This window comes from Triticum urartu, chromosome 1 (genome assembly GCF_003073215.2).
Source record: "Triticum urartu cultivar G1812 chromosome 1, Tu2.1, whole genome shotgun sequence".
In the NCBI taxonomy this organism is placed as follows: domain Eukaryota; kingdom Viridiplantae; phylum Streptophyta; class Magnoliopsida; order Poales; family Poaceae; genus Triticum; species Triticum urartu.
The window spans coordinates 367,712,812-367,731,308 of NC_053022.1; the positions used below are offsets into that span (position 1 = coordinate 367,712,812).

Consider the following 18,497-nt stretch of genomic DNA (forward strand, 5'->3'; position numbering starts at 1 on the left):
CAAATAAATTTGACCCCAATAGGTGATGGTTTGTGCAATTTTCTTCACACGGGAAATTAGCATCTGCAAAAAATTATTAACCCACTCATCTTTAAACCAAGACGATCACAGCTTTCCTACTCTTCTACCGCATGTGGGAAAAAGATTAAAAAAAACTGAGCAAAAAACGTGCACCTACATTGTTGGGGTTTCTATTGTGTGTGCATCTCAGAAAAAAGATGGGTCGACTTGACACTTGGAAAACTAGAGCCACATTCTTTGCGGTAACACCGGATCATCTGATATGTATGTACATCAATCCAAATTGTCAATACAACACAGAAAAAACAAAGGCATGACGACCATGTACGGGAAAAAGTTAACTGTATTATTCCGTCTTTTTTACTGTAGACGGACACTGCCTGTTGGCTAAAACAGGGAGATTACGGGCAGCATCTGGCTCGTTTTATCTACTGGCCAAAGTTCCCGAGAAGGCGCTCCACAGCAGCATGTACGTTCCCAGAAGTGGCCATCAATGCCCGAATATTCTCTGCGGTGTCAAAGAACCCCATTTCTTGGAGCTGGCCAAGTTGCGTTGCATAGAGTTCCTCCGGTGGCACTGAAATTTTGAGAACAGGGAAACTAATATCAGCTGACGGAACGCAATAAGAGCAGGCAAATTCTCAAGACGGCAGCGTATACAAACCATTGGAGGCATTTGGTACACCTAAGCCACCTCCAGCACCAAGCCCACTAAGCATGCCCATCAAGGTGTCCAGACCAACATTTCCCCGCGTGCCTGTATTTGTTGATAAAATGTGTTTATCTAGACAGAACTTAAGATCTCTGCACTGCACATCTAGTTTTGCTTCAGAACTGAGCACTCTGCAGTCAAGACTACGTACAAATTCTGTTCAATATCCAGGTAGCACCGCAAAGCAGCTGGACAGTAGATCAGAGACATTACAAATAAAAATGGCTCAATAGCGGTGGTATCAAGGTGCATGTAACTACAATCTATTTTTCAGTTAACAAATCCAAATGAGTGGAACAGTATTTTGGTCAGAGGCAACCCATTTCCATTTGAAGAAACGTATCACATGATTCAGAATCAGGAACGCATCGATAATTGACTGTAGGCCAAATGATTCTGTGAATTTCTAACTTCTAATGTTTAATTCAGTAATTATCTTGCAAAAAAGAAAATCGCCTTAGTAGTTTCGAGTTATCAATGACAGGTAATGATTCTAATGCCACAACAGTATACCCTAACAAATCACGGAGCAGAAACTTTATGAACATGAACCAAGCAGAGTGTGTATAGAAAAGCAACTCTTGCCACAGGAGATGTTTTTTTTTTGCGGGAACACAGGAGATCAACTACAAACAACATAAGAGAACTCTGGAGCATTCACATCAAACCTGACATCGTAATCCATATCAAGGAAGAAGAGATTGTGCATAAAGAACATAATAATCAAGAACAATTACCTGTGCCATTGCCTCCTAGGTTACCAGCCCTGAAAGAAAAAAAGATGACTCAGCAAACGCATAATTGCACCCTCAAAAAATGAACATAACTGCACTTCATAATCTCCATTTCATTTAATTTCATAAAAAAAGGGGTGATACAATGATGCTATTGAATTAGAGTTACTCACTGGCTAGGTTGATTTTGGCCAAGCTGTGATGACAGTGTCTGCTGGAATGAGAGTAATTGCTGCGCAGAACAAATACAAATTATCATAAAATAAAATACGAGAACAGTTGTTAACTTGCATCGCAACAGATTTTACCTGCAAAGCCTCTGGGGATGCCATCTGGCGAAGAAAGTCTGGGTTTTGGAACATATCCCTCAACTGAGTGTTTGACTCCATCAGGCTACGTGCATTTGGGTTCATGCTAAGCAACTGTGGGACAAGCAAATGTTACAGAATGATCCAAGTTCATCTCCAAAAATCATAAAGGAACTAGTTTTGAAAAATATTGGACCTGGTTCATTGACTGTGGGTCAGACATAATGTTCTGCATCATCTGCATCATAGCAGGGTTTTGCAGCATCTGACTCAAAAGAGCAGCATCAGGTGGACCACCAAGCATACTCCCCAAATCTGCTGAACCCAACCCTCCTAGACCACCTGCAGCACCAGTTCTTGCATTCCCACCAAGACCACCGAGCAGGCTGCTCAAATCTGCTGAACCCAGCCCTCCTGGGCCACCAGTTGCACCAGCCCTGGTACTAGCAGCAGGACCTGACCGTGGTGTTCCTTGCGCACCCCCAGCTGGGAAAATAAAATTGTATCACAGGCAATTATCAGCAGCAGTGAGAATAAAAATACTACCACATGTAATTATCAACATTCAACAACAAAACAAACAAAAAACTCTAAATAACTAGAACCTACCATTGTTGCTCCAGGGGTTTGGAAGTGGATTAGTATTTGGAACAGGGGTTCCTGTTGTGGACTCTGGGCCGGTAATTGGAGCATTTGTAGCAGCATTGCCGGCTTGGTTAGGCCCCTGATTTCCAAGAAGAGCTGCAAACGGGTTAGAGGCCGGGGTGCCTTCCCCACCCCCTCCCATTGTTGTTGCATTAAGAAAAGGCTCCTGTACAGTTTCATACATACGCCGGAGCATATTAAACCCTTCAGGGGAAGCTTCAATGTTGCTCATTGCTCTGTCTGTGTTCCGCATCATCTCCCTCATAATTTCAGGGTTTCTTGCAGCTTCAAGGGTCTGGCGGAGAACACTAGGGTCATTGAGGACATGGGCAAGATCTGGATTCCGATCAATAATATCACGCATTTGTGGATTATTCATAATCATATTGCGTATTAGATCAGGGTTATTCATGAGACTCTGCATCATTGGCATGTTCATTATCTCCCTCATAAGGTTGGGATTCTGGCTCAACTGTTGCTGCATTTGATCTAATTCCGGAAGTCCAGCCCCAAATAAACCTGCTGGCCTGCCACTAGCAGCTCCAGTAGCACCAAGGCCTGGAAATAAGCCTCCAAGACCACCTGCAGGGCCACTGGTAGGAGTAGTTGAAGCTTGGGGGCTTGATGCAGCAGGTGCTCCTGATGCTGCTGGTTGGGCAACGCCTCGCACCAAGTGAATGGTGTGATCTGTCTCAACACCTGGAAAATACAAGTAGCATAGAAAAATGCTTAATAACACAGAGATCTAAATGACAGGTCAACATTACCATAGAAAGAACGAATGCATTTGCATCCTTGCATGTGCCAAAACCATATACAGGAGTTTGTAATATAGTAAGATAGTGCAACTTGCTACTATACCGCAAATCATCGTTCATCTCATCATAAAATAATTTGCTAATAACCAACCAAATAATTACATTTTGGAACAGAAGAAGCCAACTGTTACAGACTCATACAAGAATTACCAGTTTTCTCCCAAAATAAATAAATAAAATCCAAAGATGGAATTTAATGTTTTTTCATGAAAAGTGTTAGTGATGCAACAAATTCATTGGAAAGCATTTGCTCCATGCAAGGGCATGTAGGCATGTAGCATCTGCCAGTCTTTTGCAGACTGTTCCCTGCATTTTCCCAACACGAAGTGTAGCATTAGTGCCCTATGTGTGTGTGATTCTGAAATATAATAGTCAAAAAATACGGAAACATGCCATAACTCCAGTGACTGTGGTTGTACGACACTATTTTGTAAAATAAGAAGTCGACCATTTAGGAACAAAAAACATTATGCATTTTCATTAGGATTCAACTATAAACTCCACAGAAGGCTTTGTCAGTTTACCAGAATACAGTGACTTACTAAAAATACATCAACAAATTTTACATACTTCCCCAGAGTACCATAAATTTTACACACTGAACAATCAATTGACACAAATTTACTACTCTACAAACTACAGTCAATAATCAAACACTATGCCAAAATTCACACACAAAAATACTGGAACTTCCTTATGATGATCCTTAAGCTAACATACTAATTCCCCACTCCACCTCAAGCAAATCCAGTAAATCTCTTTAGATTTCACCTGTAGCTATGTAATGATACATGCACAAGTAACGGAAGCTAAAATCCGTAACGCTTGGAATTAAATTCATGCCGCGACAAGGGAAGCTTCCTTCAGCTTCACCTTCTTCTATGCTATATAAAACATGTACGCCAACGGTATCCGTTATCACTAACACACCGCACTCTCTACCGGCATCAACCAGTCACCCGTGTAGTATCGGCTAACGCGGCACATAAGCATACCGTTGCATCTGATCCACACCAGCACGCTCCCAACCAACAAACGGGCATTGCAAATTTGCAATTCACGCACGGGGCCGGCCAATTCGACCCCACCGAAGCCAAACCGCGACCCTATTCCCCGTATCCATGTGGTGTGCACGCACCGTAGCTTTCTAGGGTTTGCTCGTCCTTGAGGATCCGGCCCTTGTAGATCAGGCGCTGCTGCGGCGCCGGCACGTCGCAGCTGGCGGCCACGGCCTCCTTGAACGCCCCGACCGTCTCGCCCAGGTCCGCCTGAAGGGTGAACTTGGCGCCGTTGGCGCACCGGATGTTGAGCGTCGCCCGCGCCCCCGAGGGCGGGGACTCGCTCCCGGCCCCCTCGCCGTCGCCTGCTCCGCCCATGCCCTCGGCCGAGGCTCGATCCGGTCGGGTCAGGGGGCGTGGGCTGCGATTGGGTTCTGCCGTGTGCGCGTGAGCTTTGCGAGTTTTTTTTTCCCTCTTACCTTCCTTCCCTTGCTCGGAGAGAGAAGAAAGAGAGGAGAAGAAGAAGCAAATCGGCCGCGGACGCGAGGGATTTAACGGCGGAGGGCGCCACGGGGTAGGGGTGGCGGACGGCGTGGATTCGTTGCGTGCGGTGGGGGCGCTGTGTGATACCGGGTGGGGGGTCCTCGTGGACCGCCACCGCAAGAGTCGGTGACCGGAAGGTTCTAGGCTTCTAGCGTTCGAGTCAGGGGAGGGTGTTCCCTATTCCCACTGGGACCGAACGGGTCCGTGGAATTTTCGGACGGATTGTGCGAATCTCAACGATTCCACGTAGTAGTGTACAGACTGGCTCTTGGGTCATCTTTGCTCCCGGAGGTGATGCGAGGCCAAAATCACTGTGTTTTGGCTCATGGCAGCATCGCACCCATTCATACTCATCCCTGAACCGTTCGCCCCACGTTCCCTTCTCATCCCTTGGAAAGGTGATCTGGGAGGCCATCGTTTTGCCCCCATCTCCGTTGGCGCGGCCGTGGGTCCTCTACCCCTCCGGCAATCGCTCCAGCGACGAGAGGCGCAGGGGACCCCGGCGTTGTTGCTCCGGCGAGTAGTTAGGCTGGGCTTTGTTCTTCACAGAGGTGGCGCATCGGTGGCGGGATCGATGTCATGTCAGAATAATTTGGCTTTGTTTCTTCCCCATCGATAGTGTTCCAATCAATGATGCTGGGAACTTGGGAAGCAGGTGGCCTCTTTGTCTTGTCAGTCATCGGATCTAGCGGTTTTAAGTTGTGTCGGGTGGTGTTCGGCGTCACCCGGTGGCGGCAGCTGCGGCCATGGCAGAGTGTACGGAGGTTCTGAAATGGGATGTGCAATGGTGGCAGGTATTATGTATCTCAAAAAAAAATTGATCATATACTTAAAATTTTGTTTTGGATGTTTTGACTTTATATATACAAACATCATATTCCACCTGACGGTACAACCGCGGTAGCACTTAACGAATTTCTTATTTCAGAAAGCATTTTAGAAAGTTCATTACCACAGGAAGAACAAGTTATGCGTGAAGGCATATCAACATCAAAGGTATCAGCTAGCCTATTACAAGGCAGCATGGTGCCCATAATAACATAATTGTTTTTCACAAAGGAGAGACGGTTTTAAAACCGGCTTCTGGTTTAAGCTTGGCCACCAGCCTGGCCTGATGGTTGTGGGTCATCCTGCACCGCTTCAGCTTCCGTTTCTCTATCCAGTGGCTGGAAATCCACAGTTGTCCAGTCAATTCCCATCAATGCTTGAAAAACAGCTTCGTCATGGATTAGCGAAGACGGGTCAATATCGGGAGCGTAAGTATGCTTACGGATTGGAGGGATCAGGTTTTCCGATTCATGGATTGGTGCAGCTATTCACTTGTTCTGACTGTCATATTGGGCTTGATAATGAGACAAATCTGCTTCCTCAGCCAGTTGACAAGCTAGCGGACGTACCTCTCGGTTTATGGCTCGCAGATCCGCTTCACCAAATTCTGACCCGTCTTCCTTCAAACTGGGATAACCCTGAGCCGCTTTAATAGGATCAAAATCCGGCACCCAGGCTTTTGCCCGGATTAAAGCATTGATTGCACCGGTTCGAGCAGCAGATTTCTTCAGCTCTTCAACCCGGGCAGGAAGCACTGACAGTTTCATCAAAGTATCTTGAATCAAAGTGGGCGCCGGTTTGTTATGAGACGCGGTACAGATGATCCGCTGGGCACCAGTATACAATTGTTCAACCAAGGTATAGGCGGCTTTCAATTTCTTCCGCACATCTGACCCCAAGTGACCAATGCGTGTCCCTGAAATACCATAAAAGGTTAATAAACCGGCGACTCTGTAAGAAGGCAGAATCAATTCAGAAGGCAAGCTGGCTTACCAAAGATAGCAGTGGTCATGGCATGAACGTGCCGCTTTATGCTGGTCAGTTCATCTGTCACTGGTTTCAGTGCAGCCTTGGCATCCTCTGCTCGTTTGATCAAAGCGGATTTTTCAGTGGCCCAATCCGCCCGTTTCTTCTTGAAGTTCTCCTTAAGTTGTTCCATGGCGCTTAAGGCACTGGCCAATTCCTCTTTTGCCTTGGAGGTTTCAGCCTGTTGGGTTTTCAGGTTTTCTCGCAGATCGATGACTTGGCTTTCTTTCGCCTTTAGCTCCGCCTGCAGGCATACAGATATATGTTTCAACAAATCGGTAGAAGGATTCAAGTACCAACCACATAACAAGTTATGCGCTTAGCACTTGGGGGCTAATGCATATTCGATCTTCATCTTTTAATTGTTTACAAAGTCCCAAGCTCAATACAAGTATTCAACTTGGCACTTGGGGGCTAATGGCTATTTGATCATATGTATTCTGATGCGGCAGTTTCAAATACTTAAAGTACCGGTTTAACTACGCTAAGTTGAACCGGCCCTTGGGGACTATATCAGCAAATTTCAAAGCATCAAGATTCATATTATTAAGTCCCGGTTTGAAAGAATATTTCAAATCGGCCCTTAGGGGCTATGAGAGTCAGCAAGAATGAAAGCATGCAAGCAGGAAGGAGCATATGGAAGTTACCTCATATTTATCCTTCATCATATTAACCAGACCGGCTTCATAGTCACGGCTGGTATACAGCCGATTCAGATAGCCGGAATGGATATCTTGGGCGTTCAGAGCAGCGTAAGCCGTCAGATCAGCATTCCACTTGCCTTTGCCAAAAGCAGCTAATTCTTCCTTGGCGGAATGTTTGGATAAAGCGACAGGATTGCTTGGCTCAGTATGGCCAGTGCCAGTAATGACAATTTCATCATCATCGGTACCGCCGGTTTGCACTGGAGCTGTGGGCTTATCAGTAGGTTTTGCGGGACCGGTGGAGCTTTCAACCCGGAGGGAACCTGTGGGCTGATGAATAGGACCTGAGATATCAGTAGGTATTTCCTCAGCAGTAAGATCATCATCTGGCTGCGGTGGATCATTGGGAATATCCTCAGGAATAGCCGCTTCAAGATTGGGTGTGGTGCCTGGTTCAACAATGACATCTTCTTCGGCCGCTTTATCCAGGCGGGCCTTCTTGCTCGGCCTGGGTTTGGCCCTGAGAAGAATAACAAAATTAAATACAGCATATGTTCTAAGGCAATATACTACAAACATCACAATAAATATAGCTTACCCAAGCACCGTTTTGAGCGGTGGGAGCTGAGTAGGTGACGACTCGCCAGAAGATGAGTGGGAAATAACCTGATAATCAGAGTCAAACGGATTAAGAGGTTGACGAAAGCAAACCGCTTTAGGACAAGCACTGACAAGCGAATTAGAGACCTCGGAATGACGTTTCCGAACCGGACTGTTCGGTAAACCGGCGGAGGTAACTACCTGGCCGCTGTGCCGGGTGGTGCGGCGAGCTTCGTGTTGTTGAGTCTTCATAAGAAGTTTAGGATCCAAATAAGCAAGAGGATGAGAAAATTTAACTTTCTGGTTTGCCTGACGGATTTTTTGTGAAGGCAAAGTTTCTGAATCGGAAGAGAGAATAATTACCTCTGCAACATCCGCATGGCTGGCTTCGGCATCATCCTGACAAATATCATCATCAATAAGATGCATGAAAAATAAACCAAGTGAGTCAAGCTCTACTTCAAAGTCCGGATTATCCACCTCGTCATCAAGGGCCGGATTAGAAGATGCAGTGGTTCTTTTCCGGTGGGCAGTCTTCTTCACAGCTTTAGTTTTTTGCCGGGTTGCTCTTTTCGGTTTATCTGTTTTCTCTGGTTTCTCCTGCGGCAGCTTTTTGCTCCAAAATGGATCATCGCCCTGGTTATGCAGACACTAATATTAAAAACAATGACCAGACATATCAATAATAGATTCAGCAAAGAGAAAAATCAAACTCTTATAGCTGGCGGTTTGTTGGTGGCACAGAAGGGAAGCAGGCCGGTTCTAGTGCAGATGTGCTCCGGTTCATTCAGTATCTTACGCACAGCCTCTGTGATTTCTTCACCGGAAAGCTGGAGTCTTGAATGTCGCAGTGGGTCATCCACACTATCAGTATATTCGCACATCAAACCGGAGCGCTGACTAAGGGGCAGTATGCTCCATGATATCCAACAGCGAGCAAGGTCAACCCCTGTTAAACCGTTGGCCATAAAGGCCCTGAGTTTTGATAGCTGAGGAGCATATTTGCTTCTCTCCTGGGCAGTCAATCGTTGAGGAAAAGGATGGGTATTGCTGAGCCGCTCCGGACGAAAGCCAGGCAAGGGATTCTCACCAGCAGGGGAGGTGTCTTTGCAGTAGAACCATGTCTGATTCAACTCCTTGGGGTGACTGTGCAGCTTGGCGTGAGGGTAGGTGACCTCTTTCCTTTTTTGAATAGCCATGCCACCCAACTCCGTATTAGAGCCATCAGTAAACTCAGTATGGCGGTTTAGATGGAAAAGATCTCTGAATAATTCCACCGTGGGCTCCTCTTGAAAGAACACCTCACAGAGCACTTGGAAGTGGCACATATTTGTAACAGAGTTGGGGCCAGTGTCTTGCGGATGGAGTTGGAAATCAGCTAGAACATCCCGGTAGAATTTAGAACCGGGCGGTTTAAAACCCCGGGCTAAGTGGTCTACGAAAACAACAACCTCTCCTTCTCGAGGTGTGGGGGGCATTCTTTGCCAGGAGCCCTCCAATGGACGGTGTCTTTGACGCGAGAAGGGACCCAATTGCACTCATACACTTGCTTGGCCATGATGAAATCTACAAAGTACATTGATATGTGCAATGTTAAACCGGAAGCAGATCTATCTAAACTGGAGTTTATGAAGCAACAGCATCCCGGCGGTTCGACAAGGGGACTAATGATATATGATAGATTGCTTTTTCAAAGGTGAACCGCCTATGTGGTAAAGAGGATACAAATCTAAGGCAAGAATGACTAAGGTAAAAACAGATTTCATAAGGTCGCAGTGAAATTTTGGATCTACCGTAAGACAGGAAAATAAAAGGATTTAGACCTAAAAGATTGATCTCAAAGCAATTCACAAGGGACCAGATCAGTGTTTTATGCGCATAAAGGTTTGCTTTGGTAACAGAAGATAAGCCATTACGGAGAATACATCAGGTTTGAAGTTTTATTCATGGGCTAAAGAAGAAACAAAGGAAGAACAGCGCCAGAGTCTCGATGAACTTCGACGAACAAGGAAACCCTAGAACAGATCTGCGGGGGAAAGGAAAGAAGATTTACCGAAGCTGAGGAAGAAGCGGAAGGTCGCCGCGATGCTCTGGTGTGCTCAGGTTGATGCAGCGGCCAAGGTTGATGCAGAGGTCGACGGTGGCGGCGGAGCTCCGAAGCTGGGCGACGCAAGGAAGATGAAGCAGAAGGGGTCGGAGGGAAAGAGAAAGGAAATGACCCTTTGGTCCTATTTATAAAGAAAGGGATATGTCAGGCGCGAGAATCAAGGAGCCGCGAGGTTGGAAATAAAGTTGTGGCCTTAATTGTCGCAGGCTTGTTAATAGGATAAGGTTCTTTATAACCAATGACATCACACCGGTCTACCGCGAGCAGAGAAGATGACATCACAGCGGTTCAACAAAATACAAGCAGATGTTGAAGATGAAGATTTTTGCTAAGGATTGACATGAACCTGTTCAAATCAATTTGGGGCCTAATGTTGGGGATATTACTACTGGGCGTAAACCGGCCAGGACAAGCCGGGTTAACTTCATCAGTAGTTGAGTGTGATAAAAGCCCATGAGGGCAGATGAGGGCTAAAGGCCCATAATCGGTTTAAGGCCTATAGCTATAAACCGGCGTCGGTATGTAACTTGTGTTATAGGTTAGGAATAGTGGAGACCGAACCGGACGCATCTATGAGCCGGTATCGGGACTCTGTGAACCGACGGGCGTCCCCGTGTATATAAGGGGACAACCCGGCGGCGGTTGAAGGAGAGACAACAACTCGAGACATAGGCGAAGCTTATTTGCTCCCTAGTCATCGAAACACCCATCAATTCCATCACAACTAGACGTAGGCTTTTACCTTCATTGAAGGGGCCGAACTAGTATAAACTCTCTTGCGTCCTTGTGTCCGCTTTAACCGCTTCAAGCTAACCCGTAGCGATGGCTCCACGACTAAGTCCTTTCTCTAGGACAACTGCCGTGACAAAACCACGACAGGCAGGGTGTTAATCTGCTCTTCCTTCTTTTGTTCTTTGCTCTTCTCCTCGTCTTTTTCATCTAATGAGTTGGCAGTTTCATCAATTTCTTCTTTCATGCAAGTCTGCAAAATATTAGTTTCTTATAGGGCAGCAGACATTCTCTCAATAAATTCTTTAATATAAGGTTTTTTATGATAGTGCCCTTGATTCCTTAATTGTGCTCAATTGTCCCCACGCTATACACTTTTGCTCACTTTTCCCCACCCTCTTATTTGAAACTCTCATAAATGGTCAAACTGGAAGTTTGCCGTCGGGTCAATGGCTTCATCGTTAAGTGCTAACGAGTGGGCCGCTTAGGGCCGGGTCCTCTTTTGACCGCTATGTGCTGACGAGTGGGGCCGCAAGGAGACACGTCAGAGCAGCTTGTCTAAAACAGATCGAGCCACTCCCCCATCGCCCCGTCCCGCCTCCTCCTCCGTTGACGATGTTGTGCCCTCCACCATCTAACCCTATTTCGTTCATCGGCGACGCCACGCCTCTGCCACATCAACCCCCCCCCAAATCTGGGATTAAGAAGCGATGTCGGGGGAGGACGCCCTATGGCCCATCGACCGTGCAGATGATTGGGCCGAATCGAAGGCGGATAATTCATAGATTCCATATGGGTAAGCGTCGTTTCCCCTCAATTTGATGAGCAAACTCGTAAATTAGGCAGTATTTGACCACTGGTCGCTTGAATCATACCAATTTGGGTTGCTGAATTTTTCATCCTTTATGTCGACCGAATAGGATTGATCATGTGCTTGCTTTTCGGCTGGCGGTTAGAATGGAAACTAGCATGCTATGCGGTTGCATTTGGTGTGTTGGAGGCAGAGTCCGAGGAAAGTTAGGTCTAGTTTATGCAGCAGTTGCGCAACATTATAGGTACACCTCTAGGTTTAGCTATACACAAAGATGCTTGCAAGGGTTTAGAGACTGCAGTAGGAATTGTATTCCCTGGAGCGGAGCATATAGAATGTATGCGACTGATACGTCTCCAACGTATCTATAATTTTTTTATTGTTCCATGATGTTATATTATCATTCTTGGATGTTTTACAATCATTTTATAACAACTTTATATCATTTTTGGGACTAACCTATTGACATAGTGCCCAGTGCCAGTTGCTATTTTTTGCTTCGCAGAATATTAGTACCAAACGGAGTCCAAACGCAGCGAAACTTTTTGGAGACTTTTTTGGACCACAAGACACCTTGGGGGCCAAGAAAGCACCAGAGGGGATCCCTATGGGGACCACAAGACACCTGGGCGCGCCCATGTGGGTTGTGGGCCCCGCGGAGGTCTCCTGCACTACCTCTTCGCCCTATAAATTCCCAAATATTTCAGAAAACTTAGGGGAGTCGACGAAACACAATTCCAGCCGCCGCATGTTCCAGAACCACGAGATCCAATCTAACACCATCACGGAGGGGTTCATCATCCTCATTGGTGCCTCTCCGATGATGCATGAGTAGTCCACCATAGACCTAAGGGTCCGTAGGCAGTAGCTAGATGGTTTCTTCTCTCTTTTTGCTTCTCAATACAATGGTCTCTTGGAGATCTATTTGATGTAAACCTTTTTGCGATGTGTTTGTTGGGATCCGATGAACTTTGATTTTATGATCAGATCTGTATCCATGAATATTTTTTGAGTCTTCTTTGATCTCTTATATGCATGATTATTTATAGCCTCGTATTTATTTTTCGAATCTTTGGTTTAGTTAGACCAACTAGACCGATTTTTCTTGCCATGGGAAAAGGTGCTTTGTGATGGGTTCGATCTTGCGGTGTCCTCTTCCGGTGACAGAAGGGGCAGCAAGGCACGCATGTATCCTTGCTATTAAGGATAACAATATGGGGTATATTCCTACACGAATAGATATTTTCTACATCATGTCATCGTTCTTATTGCATTACTCCATTTATCCAGGAACTTAATACATTAGATGCATGCTGGATAGCGGTTGATGTGTGGAGTTATAGTAGTAGATGCAGGCAGGAGTCAGTCTACTAATCTTGGACGTGATGCCCATATAATGATCATTGCCTTGGATATCGTCATAATTATTCGATCTTCTATCAATTGCCCAACAGTAATTTGTTTACCCACCGTATGCTATTTTCTCGAGAGAAGCCACTAGTGAAATCTACGGCCCCCGGGTCTATCTTTTATCATATTGCTTTCAGATCTATTTTTATTCACATTTGTTTTCAGATCTATTATTTGTAAAACACAAAAATACCTTGCCGCGTTTTTTCTTTCTTTATTCTATTTTTGTGTTTTTGCAAGATCTATTTATCCAAAATTATACAAACCGGTCTATCATTTTACCAGGAGGGATTGACAACGCCTCTTACGCGTTGGGTTGCGAGGATTTGTTCTTTGTGTGCAGGTACCGTTTACATAGTGTTGCTTGGTTCTCCTACTAAATTGATACCTTGGTTTCATAACTGAGGGAAATACCTACCGTAGCTGTACTGCATCATCCCTTCCTCTTTGGGGAAATACCGAGGCAGTTTCAAGCCGCATCAGCGACACCTAGCGTAGAATTTTAAAAGAAATTCAGAGATTAAGTTTATGATGAGAACATATGCATCATACACATGCAGTTTGAGGAAGCATGAGCACCATTTAAGAGTGTTGTATGCTCACAACCCTTAGGTGAAGTGGCACGTCCATTTTGCATCATGTTTTCCTAATGATATTTATAATGTTTTTATGCATAATAATGCTTTTTGGAGTATTTCTAATGCATTTTCTCTCATAATATGCAAGGTTTACACAAAGAGGGAGAATGCCGGCAGCTGAAATTCTGGACCTAAAAAAGCTACGTCGGAGTTACCTATTCTGCACATCTCCAAATAAGCTGAAACTTCACGGAGATTTTTTATGGAATATTTAAGAATTATTGGAGCAAATAACTACCAAAGGGTGGCCACCGGGTGGGCACAACCCACCTGGGCGCGCTAGGGCCCCCAGGTGCGCCCTGATGGGTTGTGCCCTCCTCGGGCCACCTTCGGTGCCCATCTTCTGGTATATAGGTCATTTTGACCTAGAAAAAATCAGGAGGGGAATTTCAGGACGAAGCGTCGCCGTCTTGAGGCGGAACTTGGGCAGGAGCACTTTTGCCCTCCGGCGGAGCGATTCCGCCGGGGGAACTTCCCTCCCGGAGGGGGAAATCATCGTCGTCATCATCAACAACAACTCTCCCATCTTGGGGAGGGCAATCTCCATCAACATCTTCAACAACACCATCTCCTCTCAAACCCTAGTTCATCTCTTGTGTTCAATCTTTATACCGGAACCTTAGATTGGTACTTGTGGGTGACTAGTACTGTTGATTACATCTTGTAGTTGATTACTGTATGGTTTATTTGGTGGAAGATTATATGTTCAGATACATTATGCTATTTAACACCCCTCCGATCCTGAGCATGATTATCATTTGTGAGTAGTTACTTTTGTTCTTGAGGTCACGGGAGAAGTCATGTTGCAAGTAATCATGTGAACTTGATATCTGTTCGATATTTTGATGATACGTATGTTGTGTTTCCCTTAGTGGTGTCATGTGAACGTCGACTACATGGCACTTCACCTTATTAGGGCCTAAGGGAATACATTGTGGAGTAGTTACTAGAAGATGGGTTGCTAGAGTGACAAAAGCTTAATCCCTAGTTTATGCGCTGCTTCATAAGGGACTGATTTGGATCCAAAAGTTTAATGCTATGGTTAGATTTTATCTTAATGCTTTTCTCATAGTTGCAGATGCTTGTAAGGGGGTTAATCATAAGTAGGAGGTTTGTTCAAGTAAGAACAACACCAAAGCACCGGTCCACCCACATATCAAATTATCAAAGTAGCGAACATGAATCAAATCAACATGATGAAAGTGACTAGATGAAATTCATGTGTACCCTCAACAACGCTTTGCTTATTATAAGAGACTGTTTTGGCATGTCCTTTGCCTCAAAAGGATTGGGCTACCTTGCTGCACTTTATTTACCGTTACCATTACTTGATCGTTACAAATTATCTTGCTATCAAACTACCCGTTACCGACAATTTCAGTGCTTGCAGAGATTACCTTGCTGAAGATCACTTGTCATTTCCTTCTGCTCCTCATTGGGTTCGACACTCTTGCTTATCGAAAGGACTACGATTGTTCCCCTATACTTGTGGGTCATCAAGCCTCTTTTATGGCACCATTGCCGGGGAGTGAAGCGCTCTTGGTAAGGAAAAATTATTACTACGTGCTGAAATTTATTGTTACTTGTTACTATGGAGAACAATCCTTTGGGGGGTTTGTTCATGGTATCTTCACCTCAACCGGAACCACAATTAGTTGCCCCTCAACCTATTGCACCTACTAAAAATATCCGTTATGAAATTCCTTTGGGTGTGATAGAACAACTACTAGCTAATCCTTATGCAGGAGATGGAGCTGAACATCCTGATATGCACTTGATATATGTGGATGAAATTTGTGGATTATTTAAGTTTGCAGGTTTATCCGGAGATGAAGCTAAGAAGAAGGTTTTCCCTTCACTAGTACATCGAGGTGCTATACAAATGGTTTTTAACCCCTTTCCGGGACGGCGTTCTGAACCGTCGCCCAGTGAGTGTGTGTGATAGGGGGGGGGTCCTTCCCACACAACCTGAAAACCGTCGGGGATAGGCCCTACTGGCACGCACACTCGGTAAAATGAGGTCGCGTGCGACGGGCGAGCGATCAAATACGGTCACTACTGTGGGATGCTGCTAACGCGACACTACGACCAGAGACCCTTCAAGAAACTGTGTGTGATGCAATAATCGCAAACGGTGTTGTATGAAAACCGTCAGAAATGATGCAAAACGTTTGCGATGAATGATACATCAAACACGGTTCAGATTATAGTTGCTTGTGCGATGAGGGGCATACGGTTGATCTGTACGAACTGTTTGCGATGAAACAGAACAATAGAAACAGGAAGCCAGATCAAGGTGTGTGCAATATATGGCATATAGTTCACTCCGATGAACCGTTTGCGATGAGTGAGGTGAACACAAATGATTCGGCGTAACAAGATGTGTGTGATACCCGGCAAATAGGTCGGTGATCAGAATTGTGTGCGATCATTATAGACAGCCCATATGGTCTTTTTTTGTGAATTGTGTGCTCGTCAGGGCACACCGTTCAACAAACCAACCTATTGGTGATAATGTAGAAGATCTCTGTCGAATACATATTACTAACCGTCTGCGATGAGATTGACAGGATAAACATATATATATATATATATAGAAACTCTATTAGTGACCCAGGGTGAAGAATAAGCTATTCTTCACCCCAGTCCATCGACCGAGCTCCTCGCAAAAAAAGTCCATCGACCGAGGCATGTTCTGGTTAAGCAAATCTCGACCGATATAAAATTCTGTTGCACTGCCGTAAATTTACCTTTATGGCAGTGGTTAAGCAATTCTCCCCGTACCTATTTGTTTTTTTCTAATTAGCTATGACCTATGAGCAGTTAAGCGACCGGCGGGTGGGCTCGACACGGTTCCTCTCACCCCGGACCATCCTCTCCGGCAATGATTGCTGAGGCGGCGACAGCGATGGCGACGGTGCCAGAGGGATGATCGGGAGGTCCACTCCCCTCTCTCGTACGTGGAGTACCCCCCTTTCCCTCGTCATGCAGTAGTGACCATGAGGGGAATTGGGCACTGCAACGATTCGGTGCGAGATCGGGGACGGCAACGTCCTTCTCCGGTGTCCATCTCCATCGCCGGTGGTATTCTCTCTGGTAAGATCTTCCTCCAGTACCTTTCCCTTTCCTCCTCCATGAATTTCTAACTTTAGGGTTAGGGTTCTTGATTTTTTGGGAACGGGGCTAAGAAAGAGGAAGAAGTCCAAGAAAGGAGATGAATGAAAAGAGGGAGCTTGCATACTGAAGGGGGTGATGGAGTAGACCTTCGCTCAGATGTGAGATCAATTCGAGGAGGGGATGATCATGCAGGAGGAGAAGAAGAGGACGGGCTCAACGCTGCGGAGGAACAACACTAGAGTATCTTCCAAGATTCAGCCCTGTTTCTTGACATTTTTTTTTCTATTTTGGATGAATTGTTCCTTATTTCTTCTTTGGATCTCCATTGCTACAAAAAAAGGAGCAATGCCCAGCCGTTTTCACTTGGTGGAGTTGGGATGCTACTACTGTATTAGGATGGTCATCCCATCATTGTGAATCTGCCCTGTTGCAGAATAAGGCGCAGAAGGAAACCAGAAAGGGCAAAGCACAAGAAAGTGTGAAAATAACAAGCCACACACTGTGAGCAACTAAGAATCACTCCTAAAAAGAAGCACAAATCATTGAAGCCCAAGTAATTGTGATCGTAATGTTGGGGATCGTAGCAGAAATTCAAAATTTTCTACGCATCACCAAGATCAATCTATGGAGTAATCTAGAAACGAGGGGAAGGAGAGTGCATCTACATACCCTTGTAGATCGCTAAGCGGAAGCGTTCAAGTGAACGGGGTTGATGGAGTCGTACTCGTCGTGATCCAAATCACCGATGATCCTAGTGCCGAACGGACGGCACCTCCGTGTTCAAAACACGTACAACCCGGTGACGTCTCCTACGCCTTGATCCAGCAAGGGGAGAAGGAGAGGTTGGGGAAGACTCCATCCAGCAGCAGCACGACGGCGTGGTGGTGGTGGAGGAGCGCGGGACTCCAGCAGGGCTTCGCCAAGCCCTACGAGAGACGAGGAGGGAGAGGGGTAGGGCTGCGCCAACAGGGAGAGCAAATCACATGTGTTGGGCAGCCCCAAACCTCAAGTATATATAGGGGGAGGGGAGGGGCTGAGCCCCCACCTAGGGTTCCCTCCCTAGGAGCGGCAGCAGCCCCCAGATCCCATCTGGGAGGCGGCCAAGGGGGAGAGAGAGGGGGGCGCACCTAGGGTGGGCCTTAGGGCCCATCTGCGCCTAGGGTTTGCCCCCTCTCCTCTTGAGGCGCATGGGCCTTGGTGGGGAGGCGCCCCAGCCCATCTAGGGTCTGGTCCCTTCCCACTATTGGCCCATGTATGCCTCCGGGGCTGGTGGCCCCACCTGGTGGCCCCCCGGACCCCTCCGGTGGTCCCAGTACACTACCGGTGATGCCCGGAACACTTCCGGTGGCCAAAACCATACTTCCTATATATATCAATCTTTACCTCCGGACCATTCCGGAACTCCTCGTGACGTTCGGGATCTCATCCGGGACTCCGAACAACATTCGGTAACCGCGTACATACTTTCCCTATAACCCTAGCGTCATCGAACCTTAAGTGTGTAGACCCTACGGGTTCGGGAGTCATGCAGACATGACCGAGACAACTCTCCGGTCAATAACCAACAGCGGGATCTGAATACCCATGTTGGCTCCCACATGCTCCACGATGATCTCATCGGATGAACCACGATGTCTAGGATTCAATCAATCCCGTATTCAATCCCCTTTGTCTATCGGTACAATACTTGCCCGAGATTCGATCGTCGGTATCCCGATACCTTGTTCAATCTCGTTACCGGCAAGTCTCTTTACTCGTTCCGTAACACATCATCCCATGATCAACTCCTTGGTCACATTGTGCACATT

General features: G+C 46.1%; 1 protein-coding gene across 1 annotated transcript; it reads right to left on the reverse strand.

The window, feature by feature from the left end:
• Positions 1-235: 235 nt before the first annotated feature.
• On the reverse strand, positions 236-4,760 carry LOC125512822 (ubiquitin domain-containing protein DSK2a-like). The gene is made up of 8 exons (XM_048677902.1): positions 4,377-4,760; positions 2,385-3,119; positions 1,972-2,261; positions 1,776-1,889; positions 1,641-1,699; positions 1,471-1,499; positions 686-778; positions 236-598 (listed from the first exon to the last, which is right to left on the reverse strand). The coding sequence occupies exons 1-8, from the start codon at positions 4,612-4,614 to the stop codon at positions 450-452; spliced, it is 1,707 nt and encodes a 568-aa protein (XP_048533859.1). The 5' UTR covers positions 4,615-4,760; the 3' UTR covers positions 236-449.
• Positions 4,761-18,497: the final 13,737 nt, after the last annotated feature.

Coding starts and splice junctions, on each gene's coding strand:
- LOC125512822 (XM_048677902.1), bottom strand. CDS start 4,614: ATGGGCGGAGCAGGCGACGGCGAGGGGGCCGGGAGCGAGTCCCCGCCC. Junction 1,700..1,775: donor CATCCCCAGAGGCTTTGCAG/GTAAAATCTGTT, acceptor TGTTCTGCGCAG/CAATTACTCTCATTCCAGCA. Junction 1,500..1,640: donor GGCCAAAATCAACCTAGCCA/GTGAGTAACTCT, acceptor TTTTTCTTTCAG/GGCTGGTAACCTAGGAGGCA.